Consider the following 19246-nt stretch of genomic DNA (forward strand, 5'->3'; position numbering starts at 1 on the left):
CGTCCCAGTTTCCTGGAGCGCCCTCCGCTCCCTCTCCTTCCTTCGCTCTCCACCCTCCTCTGGTGAGAAGGGGGACCCCTCTTCGCGTTCTTCCCTTGCCCCTGTGCCCATCATCTCTGCACGCACCCTCACCCACGGAGGCCTCCTTCCTTTCATCCTCCGTGGGTTTGGAGCAAGCATTAACGACAGAGCGAGGACACAGACTGAACAGGTGACCTAAGTCACCACACAGGTTGCAGCGAATCCGATCACACAATGCGGCTAGATGACCAATCCCCCCACAATGAGCACACTTCTGCACCTTGCAGCCTGCACTCAAATGTGAGGGGTGACCGGTGACACAACTTCGGCTGCCCCTGGTAGAAGACAAGGATCCGATCTCTTCCCAGGAAAGCAGACGATGGTATGTGGGACACCGTCTGTCCCAGACGCTTTAATTTAACCATGAACGTCCAGGCCCCTGACCAGATGCCAAACTCATCCATGTTCTTCCGTGGCATCTCTACTACCTCTCCGTACCTTCCCAACCAGGTCATGATATCAATACAAGAGAGTGACTCGTTATGGGTAAGAACGGTCACTCTCTTGGGACAACTTTGGCGAGAAATTGCTTGTGCAGCAAAGTCTCGCCAGCCAGGCTCGTCCTTCATCAGCTCGTAGTTCCCCCAGAAGACCTCAAGGCCCCCTAGGTGAACAAAGCTGATGTCAAACTCGACCGAGCCATGAGGATGTATCAAGGCAAAGATGTCACTCGCCTTTAAGCCCATCCCCAGCAGCAGCTCCACCACCCTCTTTCTGGGAGGGCACGCATCATTGCCACGCCACCGGAGACGGACCACATTCCTCCTGGCTACAGCCTGCCCGGCTGTTGGGAGCGACCACTGATCTCCTCGTTGCTCTCGGAAGGCATTTAGGCCATATCTGTCTATCCAGAAAGACAGGTCCTTCTGCACTCCCCCTATGGTTAGGGTTTGCTTTCCCTCTCTTAAAGCATCCAAGAGACGTTGTTGCAAGTTACTGTCCCCGGACCTTGAGGATGAAGATGGGTGGGCCCGCTGTCCCCCCGCTGCCACACCAGCATAAGACCTGCCAGATGTCACAGCAAGAGGAGCGCCAGGCCCATTGCCCCTGGTTGATACCCCATCCCCACCACCCACAGACACAGCACTCAACACCCCATTACCAGCAGACACTCCAGCAACTTTATTTACAGGCACCTGCATACCCCCAGCAGTTTCCACATCCACAGCCGCAACTTTTTAATTTAACCCACCAGGTCCCCTTGCAGTCATCCTTCTGGCCAGGCCTGGTTCTATGTTATGTATTTTTTCTGTACATTTTGTGTGGGTAGACACTGCTTCAGTCTCCGCATCATCGGGCACCTTTTCAGGGACGCCACCAGATGTTATAAGCGATGTCCCCGCTCTGCCCTCCGCCTCATTAACCTCCATCTGTTCTATGCACTGAACATTTTTGGGAAAGGGGCCACCGTCGTCCCCGACGCCAGCAGCTCCCTTCTCGCCTACACCGCTTTTCAGCGATGCGGACGAAGGAGCCACTGACGTCACTGGAGCCGCTTCCGGCACCTGACGACTCCCCCCTCCCACAGAGGAGTGGCCAACAGAGCCGGAGCCCCCTCTGTGACCGCCCTTGTCCGGAACGTCTGCCGGCTTTACTGCGACACCGACAGACTTCCGGCTTTCAGACACCACATCCGGTTTCTGGTTTACCCGTTCTCCCGACCCCTGACTCGCATCAGAGACCAGTTTCCCGTGCTCACCATCCACCGGACACGGGGACACACCCCCTGGCGTCACCAGGCCGCCATCACCGCCCTCTTTGCAGGGGTTGGCGTCCGGCGCCATTTTGACCACCACGTGTTGTACTGCCGGACCCGTAACACTCTTCACGCTCCAGTCCCATTGCAGAGGCTGGAGTTGGGGGTCTTGCGGGACCTGCGCCCTGATCCTGACTTTCATCTAGCTCAGAGCACAGGAAGGATCTTGCTGTATACACCAGTTTAAGGGCATGACCACACATGGCGGAATTCCTCCGCAACTGTCCGCATCAATGCCGCACAGAATCTGCGTTGCAGATTCTGCAGCGGATCTGCACAAAATGTGCAGAAAATTGATGCGGACTGGCCGCTGCGGACTGCAGGAAAAGTGCTTCTCTTCTCCCTATTCAGTGCAGGATAGAGAGAAGGGACAGCACTTTCCCTAGTGAAAGTCAAAGAATTTCATACTTACCGCCCGTTGTCTTGGTGACGCGTCCCTCTTTCGGCATCCGGCCCGACCTCCCTGGATGACGCTCCAGTCCATGTGACCGCTGCAGCCTGTGCTTGGCCTGTGATTGGCTGCAGCCGTCACTTACACTGAAACGTCATCCTGGGAGGCTGGACTGGAGACAGACGCAGGGAGTTCTCGGTAAGTATGAACTTATATTTTTTTTTACAGATACATGTATATTGAGATCGGTAGTCACTGTCCCGGGTGCAGAAACAGTTACTGCTGATCGCGTAACTCTTTCAGCACCCTGGACAGTGACTATTTACAGACGTCTCCTAGCAACGCTCCCGTCATTACGGGAGCCCCATTGACTTCCTCAGTCTGGCTGTAGACCTAGAAATACATCGGTCCAGCCAGAATGAAGAAATGTCATGGTAGTAAAAACAATACGCTCCGCAGCACACATAAGATCTGCGGACTTCATTGCGGAATTTTGACTCTCCATTGAAGTCAATGGAGAAATTCCGCCATGAGTCCGCAACCAGTCCGCCACTGCTCCGCAACAGACAGAGCATGCTGCGGACACCAAATTCCGCTCCGCAGCCTATGCTCCGCAGCGGAATTGTACGCATCGTGTAAACGAACACTGCTAAATTAAAGTGAAAGTCAATGGAGAAACGGCTCCGCTGCGGATTAACGCTGCGGAGTGTCCGCAGCGGAATTTAAGTGAAATTCCGCTATGTGTGAACCCGCCCTAAATGAGCCCTTTGCAGATTCTTTTTCCTTTTCCATTTTTTTCTTCTTAATTTTTTTTTTCTTTTTCTTTTCCTCCTTTGCGGGTAACTCCGCACCGAAACAAAATCCCTGGAAGGATACCGGCGACTCCACATTACGGATCTGAGTGAGTAATCCTGGAGGCCGCTCACTGTCAGTTTCACAGCTCTCGTTAGCTCTTCCAGCTGTGTGTCCACCCTCCTCCTCCTCACTGCTTCTCGATGCTTCAGAGTCTGTCTTCTCTGGACTTTACTGTGTCAGGCCGGATTCACACAAGTGTGGGCGTTTTGCGTGCGCAAAAGGCCCTCAAAAGCTCTGTGTGTCATCACCATATGGTGCGTGGCTGCGTGATTTTCGCGCAGCCGCCATCATTATGACACTCTGTTTTTATGTTTGTAAACAGAAAAGCACGTGGTGCTTTTCTGTTTTCATTCATTCATTTGACTGCTGTAGCGCGCATCACGCGCGGCACCCGGAAGTGCTTCGTGTGCCGTGCGCGGTTTTCACACACCCATTGACTTCAATGGGTGCGTGCAGCGCGAAACACGGCCAAATATAGGACATGTCGTGAGTTTCACGCAGCGGACAGTCTGAACGGCCCCATTCATTAACATAGGACCGTGCGACGCGCGTGAAAATCACGCGAGTAGCACGGACTTATATCACATTCGTCTGAATAAGCCCTCACTCTCCATTTTCTCCACCACATTTTCCTTTGCTGTGTCTGGGGCTCTGCCGTCTTCCTCCATGCTTTCTATTTTTATAGGTGCTGCCATCTCGGCAAACCTCTGTTCGTTTTTTAATTTTTCACCAAACACCCCTCCGCCTGCCACAATCTCCTCACGTCTCTCTTCCACTTAATTTATTTCTTCTGATAAAGACATCACTTGTAAACGGTATCGGGACCTCTTACCTCCTGTGGCCTTTGCTGCCCTTCCTCTGGCGACTGCCAAGTCCCCTCGGAGCCGTTGCAGCGACTTCCTGAGGTCCCGATACTCCTCCAACCGCATGGCCAGACGGGAGCTGAAGTTCTCCACCGTCTCTCCGATCCTCAGCTGTCCCAATTCCTCCATTCGACTATTATCCGAACGTCTGGACAATGCTGGTCCTTCTCCAGGCTACAACACCTCTATCACCCTGCCATACCGCGTCTCCATACCCTTATCCAGGGTTCCAGCCTCGGGGGGAGCCAGGACAGCCTTGCCCCGAGATGATCTCCTCACCCCCGAGACCGTTTGCATATTCCCAGCCAGCTGGGATGACCATCTACCCCCCACTGGCATGCTTCCGGGAGGTAGAGGTCTGAGGCTCCATCCTAGGATTGAACCCCCCACAGGGTACTTTCCAAGCCCAGGCAGATGTTATGAGGCCTGGGCAGATAGGATAAGGAAAGTCCCCGGATCCAAAGCCTCCACGGAAGTCTCAGCAGCTCTCTCCACACGTCCTACTCCACCCACTCCAGAGCTGCACTCACTATTCTGCTGGTGGAGCCACTGTGTACATACATTACATTATTTATCCTGTACTGATCCTGAGTTATATCCTGTATTATACTCCAGAACTGCACTCACTATTCTGCTGGTGGAGTCACTGTGTACATACATTACATTACTTATCCTGTACTGATCCTGAGTTACACCCTGTATTATACTCCAGAGCTGCACTCACTATTCTGCTGGTGGAGTCACTGTGTACATACATTACATTACTTATCCTGTACTCATCCTGAGTTACATCCTGTATTATACTCCAGAGCTGCACTCACTATTCTTCACGGTTATGTTACGGCCGGTCGCTGTATATTCCCTTCACGGTTATGTTATGGCCGTTCGCTGTATACTCCCTTCACGGTTATGTTACGGCCGGTCGCTGTATATTCCCTTCACGGCTATGTTACGGCCGGTCGCTGTATACTCCCTTCACGGTTATGTTACGGCCGGTCGCTGTATATTCCCTTCACGGTTATGTTACCGCCGGTCGCTGTATATTCTCTTCACGGTTATGTTACGGCCGGTCGCTGTATATTCCCTTCACGGTTATGTTACGGCCGGTCGCTGTATATCCCCTTCACGGTTATGTTACGGACGGTCGCTGTATATTCTCTTCACGGTTATGTTACGGCCGGTCGCTGTATATTCTCTTCACGGTTATGTTACGGTCGGTCGCTGTATATTCCCTTCACGGTTATGTTACGGCCGGTCGCTGTATATTCCCTTCACGGTTATGTTACGGCCGGTCGCTGTATGTTCTCTTCACGGTTATGTTACGGTCGGTCGCTGTATGTTCCCTTCACGGTTATGTTACGGCCGGTCGCTGTATATTCCCTTCACGGTTATGTTACGGCCGGTCGCTGTATATTCCCTTCACGGTTATGTTACCGCCGGTCGCTGTATATTCTCTTCACGGTTATGTTACGGCCGGTCGCTGTATATCCCCTTCACGGTTATGTTACGGCCGGTCGCTGTATATCCCCTTCACGGTTATGTTACGGACGGTCGCTGTATATTCCCTTCACGGTTATGTTACGGCCGGTCGCTGTATATTCCCTTCACGGTTATGTTACGGCCGGTCGCTGTATATTCCCTTCACGGTTATGTTACGGCCGGTCGCTGTATATTCTCTTCACGGTTATGTTACGGCCGGTCGCTGTATATTCCCTTCACGGTTATGTTACGGCCGGTCGCTGTATATTCTCTTCACGGTTATGTTACGGCCGGTCGCTGTATATTCCCTTCACGGTTATGTTACGGCCGGTCGCTGTATATTCTCTTCACGGTTATGTTACGGCCGGTCGCTGTATATTCCCTTCGCGGTTATGTTACGGCCGGTCGCTGTATATTCCCTTCGCGGTTATGTTACGGCCGGTCGCTGTATATTCTCTTCGCGGTTATGTTACGGCCGGTCGCTGTATATTCCCTTCGCGGTTATGTTACGGCCGGTCGCTGTATACTCCCTTCACGGTTATGTTACGGCCGGTCGCTGTATATTCTCTTCACGGTTATGTTACGGCCGGTCGCTGTATATTCTCTTCACGGTTATGTTACGGCCGGTCGCTGTATATTCTCTTCACGGTTATGTTACGGCCGGTCGCTGTATATTCTCTTCACGGTTATGTTACGGCCGGTCGCTGTATATTCTCTTCACGGTTATGTTACGGCCGGTCGCTGTATATTCTCTTCACGGTTATGTTACGGCCGGTCGCTGTATATTCTCTTCACGGTTATGTTACGGCCGGTCGCTGTATATTCTCTTCACGGTTATGTTACGGCCGGTCGCTGTATATTCTCTTCACGGTTATGTTACGGCCGGTCGCTGTATATTCTCTTCACGGTTATGTTACGGCCGGTCGCTGTATATTCCCTTCACGGTTATGTTACGGCCGGTCGCTGTATATTCCCTTCACGGTTATGTTACGGCCGGTCGCTGTATATTCTCTTCACGGTTATGTTACGGCCGGTCGCTGTATATTCTCTTCACGGTTATGTTACGGCCGGTCGCTGTATATTCTCTTCACGGTTATGTTACGGCCGGTCGCTGTATATTCCCTTCACGGTTATGTTACGGCCGGTCGCTGTATACTCCCTTCACGGTTATGTTACGGCCGGTCGCTGTATATTCTCTTCACGGTTATGTTACGGCCGGTCGCTGTATATTCTCTTCACGGTTATGTTACGGCCGGTCGCTGTATATTCTCTTCACGGTTATGTTACGGCCGGTCGCTGTATATTCTCTTCACGGTTATGTTACGGCCGGTCGCTGTATATTCTCTTCACGGTTATGTTACGGCCGGTCGCTGTATATTCTCTTCACGGTTATGTTACGGCCGGTCGCTGTATATTCTCTTCACGGTTATGTTACGGCCGGTCGCTGTATATTCTCTTCACGGTTATGTTACGGCCGGTCGCTGTATATTCTCTTCACGGTTATGTTACGGCCGGTCGCTGTATATTCTCTTCACGGTTATGTTACGGCCGGTCGCTGTATATTCTCTTCACGGTTATGTTACGGCCGGTCGCTGTATATTCTCTTCACGGTTATGTTACGGCCGGTCGCTGTATATTCTCTTCACGGTTATGTTACGGCCGGTCGCTGTATATTCTCTTCACGGTTATGTTACGGCCGGTCGCTGTATATTCTCTTCACGGTTATGTTACGGCCGGTCGCTGTATATTCTCTTCACGGTTATGTTACGGCCGGTCGCTGTATATTCTCTTCACGGTTATGTTACGGACGGTCGCTGTATATTCTCTTCACGGTTATGTTACGGCCGGTCGCTGTATATTCTCTTCACGGTTATGTTACGGACGGTCGCTGTATATTCTCTTCACGGTTATGTTACGGCCGGTCGCTGTATATTCTCTTCACGGTTATGTTACGGCCGGTCGCTGTATATTCTCTTCACGGTTATGTTACGGCCGGTCGCTGTATATTCTCTTCACGGTTATGTTACGGCCGGTCGCTGTATATTCTCTTCACGGTTATGTTACGGCCGGTCGCTGTATATTCTCTTCACGGTTATGTTACGGCCGGTCGCTGTATATTCTCTTCACGGTTATGTTACGGACGGTCGCTGTATATTCTCTTCACGGTTATGTTACGGCCGGTCGCTGTATATTCCCTTCACGGTTATGTTACGGCCGGTCGCTGTATATTCCCTTCACGGTTATGTTACGGCCGGTCGCTGTATATTCCCTTCCCGGCTATGTTACGGACGGTCGCTGTTTATTCCCTTCACGGTTATGTTACGGCCGGTCGCTGTATATTCTCTTCACGGTTATGTTACGGCCGGTCGCTGTATATTCTCTTCACGGTTATGTTACGGCCGGTCGCTGTATATTCTCTTCACGGTTATGTTACGGCCGGTCGCTGTATATTCTCTTCGCGGTTATGTTACGGACGGTCGCTGTATATTCTCTTCACGGTTATGTTACGGCCGGTCGCTGTATATTCTCTTCACGGTTATGTTACGGCCGGTCGCTGTATATTCTCTTCACGGTTATGTTACGGCCGGTCGCTGTATATTCTCTTCACGGTTATGTTACGGCCGGTCGCTGTATATTCTCTTCACGGTTATGTTACGGCCGGTCGCTGTATATTCTCTTCACGGTTATGTTACGGCCGGTCGCTGTATATTCTCTTCACGGTTATGTTACGGCCGGTCGCTGTATATTCTCTTCACGGTTATGTTACGGCCGGTCGCTGTATATTCTCTTCACGGTTATGTTACGGACGGTCGCTGTATATTCTCTTCACGGTTATGTTACGGCCGGTCGCTGTATATTCTCTTCACGGTTATGTTACGGCCGGTCGCTTTATATTCCCTTCACGGTTATGTTACGGCCGGTCGCTGTATATTCCCTTCACGGTTATGTTACGGACGGTCGCTGTTTATTCCCTTCACGGTTATGTTACGGCCGGTCGCTGTATATTCTCTTCACGGTTATGTTACGGCCGGTCGCTGTATATTCTCTTCACGGTTATGTTACGGCCGGTCGCTGTATATTCTCTTCACGGTTATGTTACGGCCGGTCGCTGTATATTCTCTTCACGGTTATGTTACGGCCGGTCGCTGTATATTCCCTTCACGGTTATGTTACGGCCGGTCGCTGTATATTCCCTTCACGGTTATGTTACGGCCGGTCGCTGTATATTCTCTTCACGGTTATGTTACGGCCGGTCGCTGTATATTCCCTTCACGGTTATGTTACGGCCGGTCGCTGTATATTCTCTTCACGGTTATGTTACGGCCGGTCGCTGTATACTGTATAGTCAGAGCTGCAACCTGAAGATCCTCGGCCCAATGCAAAATCTGTAAATGTGCCCTCACCCACCATGTGCCATTTATAATACTGGGGTCTTCTTATCTGCCAGTGGGGCCATTGGGCCTCTACAGGAACCAGGGCCCAGGTGTGACTCTCACCTCCCCCCCCCCCTATAGGTGCACCCTATGTATTTTGTGATATTTAACAATTTCTTCGTTATATCCATTTCCAGGAAAGTTGGGTGGTGATAGCCAGAATGGCCACCATTACCGCTCACACGAGGGTTGTTATCCATCTTTTCCAGACCCCTGAAAGATATTACTGAACGACTAGGCAGATCTGTCTTTCAGGAGTCTGGGAAAGTTGGGTAATAACCACAGGAACCATGACAGGTAAAATAGGTTCATAGGGAAGTGACTGTCACTACAAGATTCGGGCTGAAGCATTAAGAGTTAACACCGCTGTTGGCGCCCGGGGGATGAGCGGCGCGTCACGTGGCCTGGGACTGAATCCGTGTTATGAGTTAATGAACATTTGCGCTCAGTAATTTAGTTTCTGACACTGAGGATGAAAGTGAATGGAAGCGCAGGCCGGATCCATCGGAAACCACTCAGCTTTCCCAGCACCAGACTGGAAAATAGACAATACAACCATCAGTACAGTGATCCAGCATTGTCACCCAGCTTTCCCCGACTACTGAAAGGCGAATCTCACTACTAATACAGTGATATATTCCCTGCTCCCACATCACTTCCCAATAAGCGACCTCTGCCATTCTGTGTTCTGGGAAAGCTGGGTATTGGTTGTCACTCAGCTTTCCCAGGACTAAATAGAACTAAGTGACTGCTATAGAGGACTTTTAACAGGACTGGTCACATGACATAAAGTAGTGATCAAAGGGGGACAGGGGGGTTCCTATTGTCACTCCCCACATTGAAGAATGCTACAGTCAGCCTGACGGGGCTGATAACAGAAAGCAATAGCCTGCATCCAACTGTATAACTTGAGAAACGGAGATTGACTGCAGGGTTACTGTCCCTTTAAGTAACATCTGCTCTTTGTAGTAACCCTCATAGCTGTTCTGCTTGGGACCGGCGACTCATCTCGCGGCAAAATACGAAGGACCAAACATTCAACCATAATAAAAAATGGCGCAAACTACCGCATCCGATCAATTATTTTCCACCATCTTCGACAATAACCCGCCTGTTACACTTCTTACAAGGATTGCAATCAAAGGACATTGCCGAATCTTCAGCAAGTCCTTTATAGAGTCAAGAAGTCCCAGACATTCCTTAAAGGGATATTCAGCCCTCAGCAGGTCACGCCGGTGCGGCTCCAGGACCTGATGTCCTGGATGAGAAGGTCCTGAGATGACTCCACTCCACCCAGATCATTAGGAATTATGGAGACCCAAGAAGAGTGATCTCAGCGGTGACCTCAACTCCTGGAGCCCCGACCAACGCGACCTTGAGATATTTGTGAAGGACACGTTAGAAGATGGGACCTTTAAGGACATCATACCTGGAGGAGCTCCCACCCCTTCCCCTGGGGGTCACTCCTCTGTACTCACCAGTATATTAAGGACAGGCCATCGAATCTCTCCAGCTCCTTCCCAGAAGGTTTGAGATAGGACATTTCATCCGAGACCCCGGGATTTCACCTTGCCCTGCCGGGAGGCTCCAGGACCCCTCAGAGCGAGAGCAGAAAGTCCATGTCCCTGCACAATGTCCCTTCTTAATGCCCTATCATCATCTCAGCTCTCCCTGTGCTAATCACCCCGGATTTCAGGCGCAGAGCGGCGGCCTAATCTCATCTCTGCATATGACTTCACACCCCCCACCGTCCTCTGCCCTGTACTCCTTGTCCCTCCCTGGACCAGCTGGCGTCGTGTCCTCTTCTCCTTGGCGGTCAGCGCACCTTGTTTAACGGGCTCCTTCCAGAAAGACGAGGGTTAATATCCACCGCCTACCCGCAAATCCCAATGACAGCGCACCTGACCCCGTCAATAAAAAGCCTTTCACGGAAATTACTTTATAATGAGATTCAGCAATATTACATGATGGGGAGTGTAGTGCTGGATGTTCCCTGTGACTGTATCACACGTGATAGGATTAGATACACCACATCAACAGAGATTAGCACACATGATAGGATTAGATACATAGCTCAGCAGACAGTATCACATATGAAAGGATTAGATACATAGCTCAGTAGGCGGTATCACACATGATAGGATTAGATACAATAGCTCAGCAGACAGTATCACACATGATAGGATTAGATACACAGAACGTGTATACGTGGAATACGTGGAAGGGTGTGGTTTTGCATGGATAGGGGCCCAACCCAAATATAAATATAAAAGAGTATCCGGCACACTAATATTGAAACAAAGGTATTTTTATTTTGTTTTTAATGCGCTAGTGGTGCTGATAGCGATGGCCATGATACACCAGCCAGCCGCTATCAGCACCACTAGTGCTCGTCTATGCAGTTTCCAGCACGGCTCAGTGCCTGATGAAGGTCACTTAGACCGAAACGTCGCACTCTGCCACTAAAAACAAAAACAAAATAAAAATACCTTTGTTTCAATATTGGTGTGCCGGATACTCTTTTATATAAATAGATACATTGGCTCAGCAGACAGTATCACACGTGATAGGATTAGATACAACAGCCCAGTAGACTGTATCATACATGATAGGATTAGATACACCAGTTTAGCAGACAGTATCACACATGATAGGATTAGATACACAGTTCGTTTTATCGGGGGAGGGGGCCCTGGGCTGTACTCATTTTCTTGAAATTTCCTCTCACATAATAGTGCAATATTTCCCCCATAGTAATTCAATTCTCAAACGTACCCCCGTACAGCACTAATAACACTTCCGTTTGCCACTTCCTAATTCAGCCGTGAAGATACAAGAGCTCCGGGGACAGAATCACACACCAAATACTGTCCTAGTGATTCACAACAATGTATCAGGAGCCGCCACTGCTTATATGCATTACCCCAGCTGCCTCTAGCTGCATAACCCCCTCCCCTCACCCTGACGCTGCACACCCCCTCCCCTCACCCTGACACTGCACACCCCCTCCCCTCACCCTGACGCTGCACACCCCCTCCCCTCACCCTGACGCTGCACACCCCCTCCCCTCACCCTGACACTTCACACCCCCTCCCCTCACCCTGACACTGCACTAAACACGCTACACCTAATCCCAGGTGCCAGGAGAACAGGAACAGCGCTGCCATCCAAGGACTCCGAGCAGAATTATCTCCAGACACAACATGACTGACATGTCAAAGCCAGGAAGATATCACTGCTACCCACACACAGAGGCAATATAATACAAACAGGGGGTAGCATTGTAGTATTTATATTCTTATACATAGGGGGCAGTATTATAGTAGTTATATTCTTGTATATAGGAGCAGTATTATAGTAGTTATATTCTTGTACATAGGGGGCAGTATTATAGTAGTTATATTCTTGTATATAGGAGCAGTATTATAGTAGTTATATTCTTGTACATAGGGGGCAGTATTATAGTAGTTATATTCTTGTATATAGGTGCAGTATTATAGTAGTTATATTCTTGTATATAGGGGGCAGTAATATAGTACTTATATTCTTGTATATAGGAGCAGTATTATAGTAGTTATATTCTTGTATATAGGAGCAGTATTATAGTAGTTATATTCTTGTATATAGGAGCAGTATTATAGTAGTTATATTCTTGTATATAGGGGGCAGTATTATAGTAGTTCTATTCTTGTATATAGGAGGCAGTATTATAGTAGTTTTATTCTTGTATATAGGAGGCAGTATTATAGTAGTTATATTCTTGTATATAGGGGGCAGTATTATAGTAGTTATATTCTTGTATATAGGGGGCAGTATTATAGTAGTTATATTCTTGTATATAGGGGGCAGTATTATAGTAGTTATATTCTTGTGTATAGGAGCAGTATTATAGTAGTTATATTCTTGTATATAGGGGCAGTATTATAGTAGTTATATTCTTGTATATAGGGGGCAGTATTATAGTAGTTATATTCTTGTATATAGGGGGCAGTATTATAGTAGTTATATTCTTGTATATAGGAGCAGTATTATAGTAGTTATATTCTTGTATATAGCGGGCAGTATTATAGTAGTTAGATTCTTGTATATAGGGGGCAGTATTATAGTAGTTATATTCTTGTATATAGGGGCAGTGTTATAGTAGTTATATTCTTGTATATAGGGGCAGTATTATAGTAGTTATATTCTTGTATATATGGGGCAGTATTATAGTAGTTATATTCTTGTATATAGGAACAGTATTATAGTAGTTATATTCTTGTAAATAGGAGCAGTATTATAGTAGGTATATTCTTGTATATAGGAGCAGTATTATAGTAGTTATATTCTTGTATACAGTGGCAGTATTATAGTAGTTATATTCTTGTATATAGGGGGTAGTATTATAGTAGTTATATTCTTGTATATAGGGGCAGTATTATAGTAGTTATATTCTTGTATATAGGGGCAGTATTATAGTAGTTATATTCTTGTATATAGGGGGCAGTATTATAGTAGTTATATTCTTGTATATAGGCGCAGTATTATAGTAGTTATATTCTTGTATATAGGAGCAGTATTATAGTAGTTATATTCTTGTATATAGGGGCAGTATTATAGTAGTTATATTCTTGTATATAGGGGCAGTATTATAGTGGTTATATTCTTGTATATAGGGGCAGTATTATAGTAGTTATATTCTTGTATATAGGAGCAGTATTATAGTAGTTATTATTTTGTATATAGGGCAGTATTATAGTAGTTATATTCTTGTATATAGGGAGCAGTATTATAGTAGTTATATTCTTGTATATAGGGGCAGTATTATAGTAGTTATATTCTTGTATATAGGAGCAGTATTATAGTAGTTATATTCTTGTATATAGGGGGCAGTATTATAGTAGTTCTATTCTTGTATATAGGAGGCAGTATTATAGTAGTTTTATTCTTGTATATAGGAGGCAGTATTATAGTAGTTATATTCTTGTATATAGGGGCAGTATTATAGTAGTTATATTCTTGTATATAGGGGGCAGTATTATAGTAGTTATATTCTTGTATATAGGGGGCAGTATTATAGTAGTTATATTCTTGTGTATAGGAGCAGTATTATAGTAGTTATATTCTTGTATATAGGGGCAGTATTATAGTAGTTATATTCTTGTATATAGGGGGCAGTATTATAGTAGTTATATTCTTGTATATAGGGGGCAGTATTATAGTAGTTATATTCTTGTATATAGGAGCAGTATTATAGTAGTTATATTCTTGTATATAGCGGGCAGTATTATAGTAGTTAGATTCTTGTATATAGGGGGCAGTATTATAGTAGTTATATTCTTGTATATAGGGGCAGTGTTATAGTAGTTATATTCTTGTATATAGGGGCAGTATTATAGTAGTTATATTCTTGTATATATGGGGCAGTATTATAGTAGTTATATTCTTGTATATAGGAACAGTATTATAGTAGTTATATTCTTGTAAATAGGAGCAGTATTATAGTAGGTATATTCTTGTATATAGGAGCAGTATTATAGTAGTTATATTCTTGTATATAGGAGCAGTATTATAGTAGTTATATTCTTGTATATAGGGGGCAGTATTATAGTAGTTCTATTCTTGTATATAGGAGGCAGTATTATAGTAGTTTTATTCTTGTATATAGGAGGCAGTATTATAGTAGTTATATTCTTGTATATAGGGGGCAGTATTATAGTAGTTATATTCTTGTATATAGGGGCAGTATTATAGTAGTTATATTCTTGTATATAGGGGGCAGTATTATAGTAGTTATATTCTTGTGTATAGGAGCAGTATTATAGTAGTTATATTCTTGTATATAGGGGCAGTATTATAGTAGTTATATTCTTGTATATAGGGGGCAGTATTATAGTAGTTATATTCTTGTATATAGGGGGCAGTATTATAGTAGTTATATTCTTGTATATAGGAGCAGTATTATAGTAGTTATATTCTTGTATATAGCGGGCAGTATTATAGTAGTTAGATTCTTGTATATAGGGGGCAGTATTATAGTAGTTATATTCTTGTATATAGGGGCAGTGTTATAGTAGTTATATTCTTGTATATAGGGGCAGTATTATAGTAGTTATATTCTTGTATATATGGGGCAGTATTATAGTAGTTATATTCTTGTATATAGGAACAGTATTATAGTAGTTATATTCTTGTAAATAGGAGCAGTATTATAGTAGGTATATTCTTGTATATAGGAGCAGTATTATAGTAGTTTATATTCTTGTATACAGTGGCAGTATTATAGTAGTTATATTCTTGTATATAGGGGGTAGTATTATAGTAGTTATATTCTTGTATATAGGGGCAGTATTATAGTAGTTATATTCTTGTATATAGGGGCAGTATTATAGTAGTTATATTCTTGTATATAGGGGGCAGTATTATAGTAGTTATATTCTTGTATATAGGCGCAGTATTATAGTAGTTATATTCTTGTATATAGGAGCAGTATTATAGTAGTTATATTCTTGTATATAGGGCAGTATTATAGTAGTTATATTCTTGTATATAGGGGCAGTATTATAGTAGTTATATTCTTGTATATAGGGGCAGTATTATAGTAGTTATATTCTTGTATATAGGAGCAGTATTATAGTAGTTATTATTTTGTATATAGGGGCAGTATTATAGTAGTTATATTCTTGTATATAGGGAGCAGTATTATAGTAGTTATATTCTTGTATATAGGGGCAGTATTATAGTAGTTATATTCTTGTATATAGGAGCAGTATTATAGTAGTTATATTCTTGTATATAGGGGCAGTATTATAGTAGTTATATTCTTGTATATAGGAGCAGTATTATAGTAGTTCTATTCTTGTATATAGGGGCAGTATTATAGTAGTTATATTCTTGTATATAGGGGCAGTATTATTGTAGTTATATTCTTGTATATAGAGGCAGTATTATATTAGTTATATTCTTGTATATAGGAGCAGTATTATAGTAGTTATATTCTTGTATATAGGAGCAGTATTATAGTAGTTATATTCTTATATATAGGAGCAGTATTATAAGTAGTTATATTCTTGTATATAGGAGCAGTATTATAGTAGTTATATTCTTGTATATAGGGGCAGTATTATAGTAGTTATATTCTTGTATATAGGAGCAGTATTATAAGTAGTTATATTCTTGTATATAAGAGCAGTGTTATAGTAGTTATATTCTTGTATATAGGGAGCAGTATTATAGTAGTTATGTTCTTGTATATAGGGGGCAGTATTATAGTAGTTATATTCTTATATATAGGGGGCAGTATTATAGTAGTTATATTCTTGTATATAGGAGCAGTAATATAATAGTTATATTCTTGTATATAGGGGCAGAATTATAGTAGTTCTATTCCTGTATATAGGAGCAGTATTATAGTAGTTATATACTTGCATATAGGAGCAGTATTATAGTAGTTATATTCTTGTATATAGAAGCAGTAATCTAATAGTTATATTCTTGTATATAGGGGCAGAATTATAGTAGTTCTATTCCTGTATATAGGAGCAGTATTATAGTAGTTATATTCTTGCATATAGGAGCAGTATTATAGTAGTTATATTCTTGTATATAGAAGCAGTATTATAGTAGTTATATTCTTGTATATAGTGGCAGTATTATAGTAGTTATATTCTTGTATATAGGGGCAGTATTATAGTAGTTATATTCTTGTATATAGGGGCAGAATTATAGTAGTTCTATTCCTGTATATAGGAGCAGGATTATAGTAGTTATATTCTTGCATATAGGAGCAGTATTATAGTAGTTATATTCTTGTATATAGAAGCAGTATTATAGTAGTTATATTCTTGTATATAGGGAGCAGTATTATAGTAGTTATATTCTTGTATATAGGAGGCAGTAGTATAGTAGTTATATTCTTGTATATAGGGACAGTATTATAGTAGATATTCTTGTATATAGGGGCAGTATTATAGTAGTTATATTTTGTATATAGGGGGCAGTATTATAGTAGTTATATTCTTTTATATAGGGGGCAGTATTATAGTAGTTATATTCTTGTATATAGGAGCAGTATTATAGTTGTTATATTCTTGTATATAGGGTCAGTATTATAGTAGTTATATTCTTGTATATAGGAGCAGTATTATAGTAGTTATATTCTTGTATATAGGAGCAGTATTATAGTAGTTATATTCTTGTATATAGGGGCAGTATTATAGTAGTTATATTCTTGTATATAGGAGGCAGTATTATAGTAGTTATATTCTTGTATATAGGGGCAGTATTCTAGTAGTTATATTCTTGTATATAGGGGGCAGTATTATAGTAGTTATATTCTTGTATATAGGAGCAGTATTATAGTAGTTATATTCTTGTATATAGGGAGCAGTATTATAGTAGTTATATTCTTGTATATAGGAGGCAGTATTATAGTAGTTATATTCTTCTATATAGGGGCAGTATGATAGTAGTTATATTCTTGTATATAGGGGGAGTATTATAGTAGCTATATTCTTGTATATAGGAGGCAGTATTATAGTAGTTATATTCTTGTATATAGGGGGCAGTAATATAGTAGTTATATTCTTGTATATAGGGGGCAGTATTAGGGCATGACCAGACGCGACGTATTTCTTCCGCCACTGTCCACATCAATGCCACACATAATCTGCGTTGCAGATTCTGTTGTGGCTCTGCCTAAAATGTGCAGTAAATTGATGCGGACTAGCCGTTGCATATTGAGGGGAAGTATCAGTGCAGGATAGAGAGAAGGGACAGCACTTTCCCTAGTGAAAGTAAAAGTAGAGGCATAGCTAGGTTCTCCTGCACACGGGGCAAAGATTCAGATTGGCGCACCCCCCCCCCCCCCCAACTTATTTCCCGACATCTCCTTCCCCCTCGCCATGTTTGCTTTCTCTACCAATCAATGAGGTGTAATTGTTTTTCACAATTTTTTTAATGTATAAAAGCATTTCTACATTTTACAAGCGATATAGTTCTATAATGTAATTAACATAAAAATAAATTAAAAGAAAATAAATTAAAGAGGCCACACACAGCCCCCTTGTAGATAGCGCCACACACAGCCCCCCTTGTAGATAGTGCCACACTCCCCCCCCCCTTGTACTTAGCGCCACACTGTGAACAGACCGGTGAGCGGTAGCCTACCGCTACCACTCTCCGCTCTGCCTGGTGTGACTTACCGGAGGAGCCGAGGAGGTCATGCGGCGCAGGCAGCGGCCGAGTTCCTTCTGACTAGGGTTGGTGACCGCCGTTTCTCCATTGCCTTCCACTTCTATTTAGTAGGGTTCGTTTAGACGATGCGGACAATTCCGCTGCGGAGCATAGGCTGCGGAGTGGAATTTGGTGTCCGCAGCATACAATGGATGTTGCGGAGTTGTGGCGGACTCATGGCGGAATTTCTCCATTGACTTCAATGGAGATTCTAAATTCCGCAATGAAGTCCGCAGATGTCATGTACATGTTATGTGTGCTGCGGATGCGTCTTGCTTTTTTGCCATGACATTTCTTCATTCTGGCTGGACCTATGTATTTCTAGGTCTACAGCCAGACTGAGGAAGTCAATGGGGCTCCCGTAATGACGGGAGCGTTGCTAGGAGACGTCAGTAAATAGTCACTGTCCAGGGTGCTGAAAGAGTTAAGCGATCGGCAGTAACTGTTTCTGCCCCCTGGACAGTGACTACCGATCCCAATATACAGCAACCTGTAAAAAAATAGAAGTTCATACTTACCGAGAACTCCCTGCTTCTGTCTCCAGTCCGGCTTCCCAGGATGACGTTTCAGTCTAAGTGACGGCTGCAGCCAATCACAGGCCAATCACAGGCTGCAGCCAATCACAGGCCAATCACAGGCTGCAGCGGTCACATGGACTGCCGCGTCATCCAGGGAGGTCGGGCTGGATGGCGAAAGAGGGACGCGTCACCAAGACAACGGCCGGTAAGTATGAAATTCTTTTACTAGGGAAAGTGCTGTCCCTTCTCTCTATCCTGCACTGATAGAGAGAAGGGAAGCACTTTCACCGCAATACGCAGCAGCTAGTCCGCATCAATTTACTGCACATTTTGGGCAAAGCCGCAACAGAATCTGCAACGCAGACTATGTGCGGCATTGATGCGGACAGTGGCGGAAGAAATCCGCCACGTCTGGGCATGCCCTTACACTTTAATTTGTCAGGACAATGACTGAATAGACTTTAATGTGACGACCACCAGACATTCAGTGCAGTTGTCACTCCTCTTAGCCGTCTATATAAAGTACATTACTTGTTTTTCTTATTTAAGAATAATTGTACCAAATATTAAAATGTTTTCATTTATTTGTCATAACTAACGCACTTTTATGCTCCTGATCGCTTGTATATGTTTTTTGCCTCTAGATGGCAGCATAC

At 44.2% G+C, this 19246-nt stretch overlaps 1 protein-coding gene across 1 annotated transcript in view; it reads right to left on the reverse strand.

The window, feature by feature from the left end:
• The window catches only part of LOC142656532 (syntaxin-binding protein 4-like), a 75433-nt gene extending 64668 nt beyond the window's left edge, over positions 1-10765 (reverse strand). Inside the window, exon 1 of the mRNA XM_075831463.1 lies at positions 10338-10765. Coding sequence (XP_075687578.1) covers positions 10338-10402 — 65 coding nt within the window. The 5' untranslated portion in view covers positions 10403-10765. The remainder of the gene's footprint in view (positions 1-10337) is intronic.
• Positions 10766-19246: the final 8481 nt, after the last annotated feature.

Source organism: Rhinoderma darwinii, chromosome 6 (genome assembly GCF_050947455.1).
Source record: "Rhinoderma darwinii isolate aRhiDar2 chromosome 6, aRhiDar2.hap1, whole genome shotgun sequence".
Classification (NCBI taxonomy): Eukaryota; Metazoa; Chordata; class Amphibia; order Anura; family Rhinodermatidae; genus Rhinoderma; species Rhinoderma darwinii.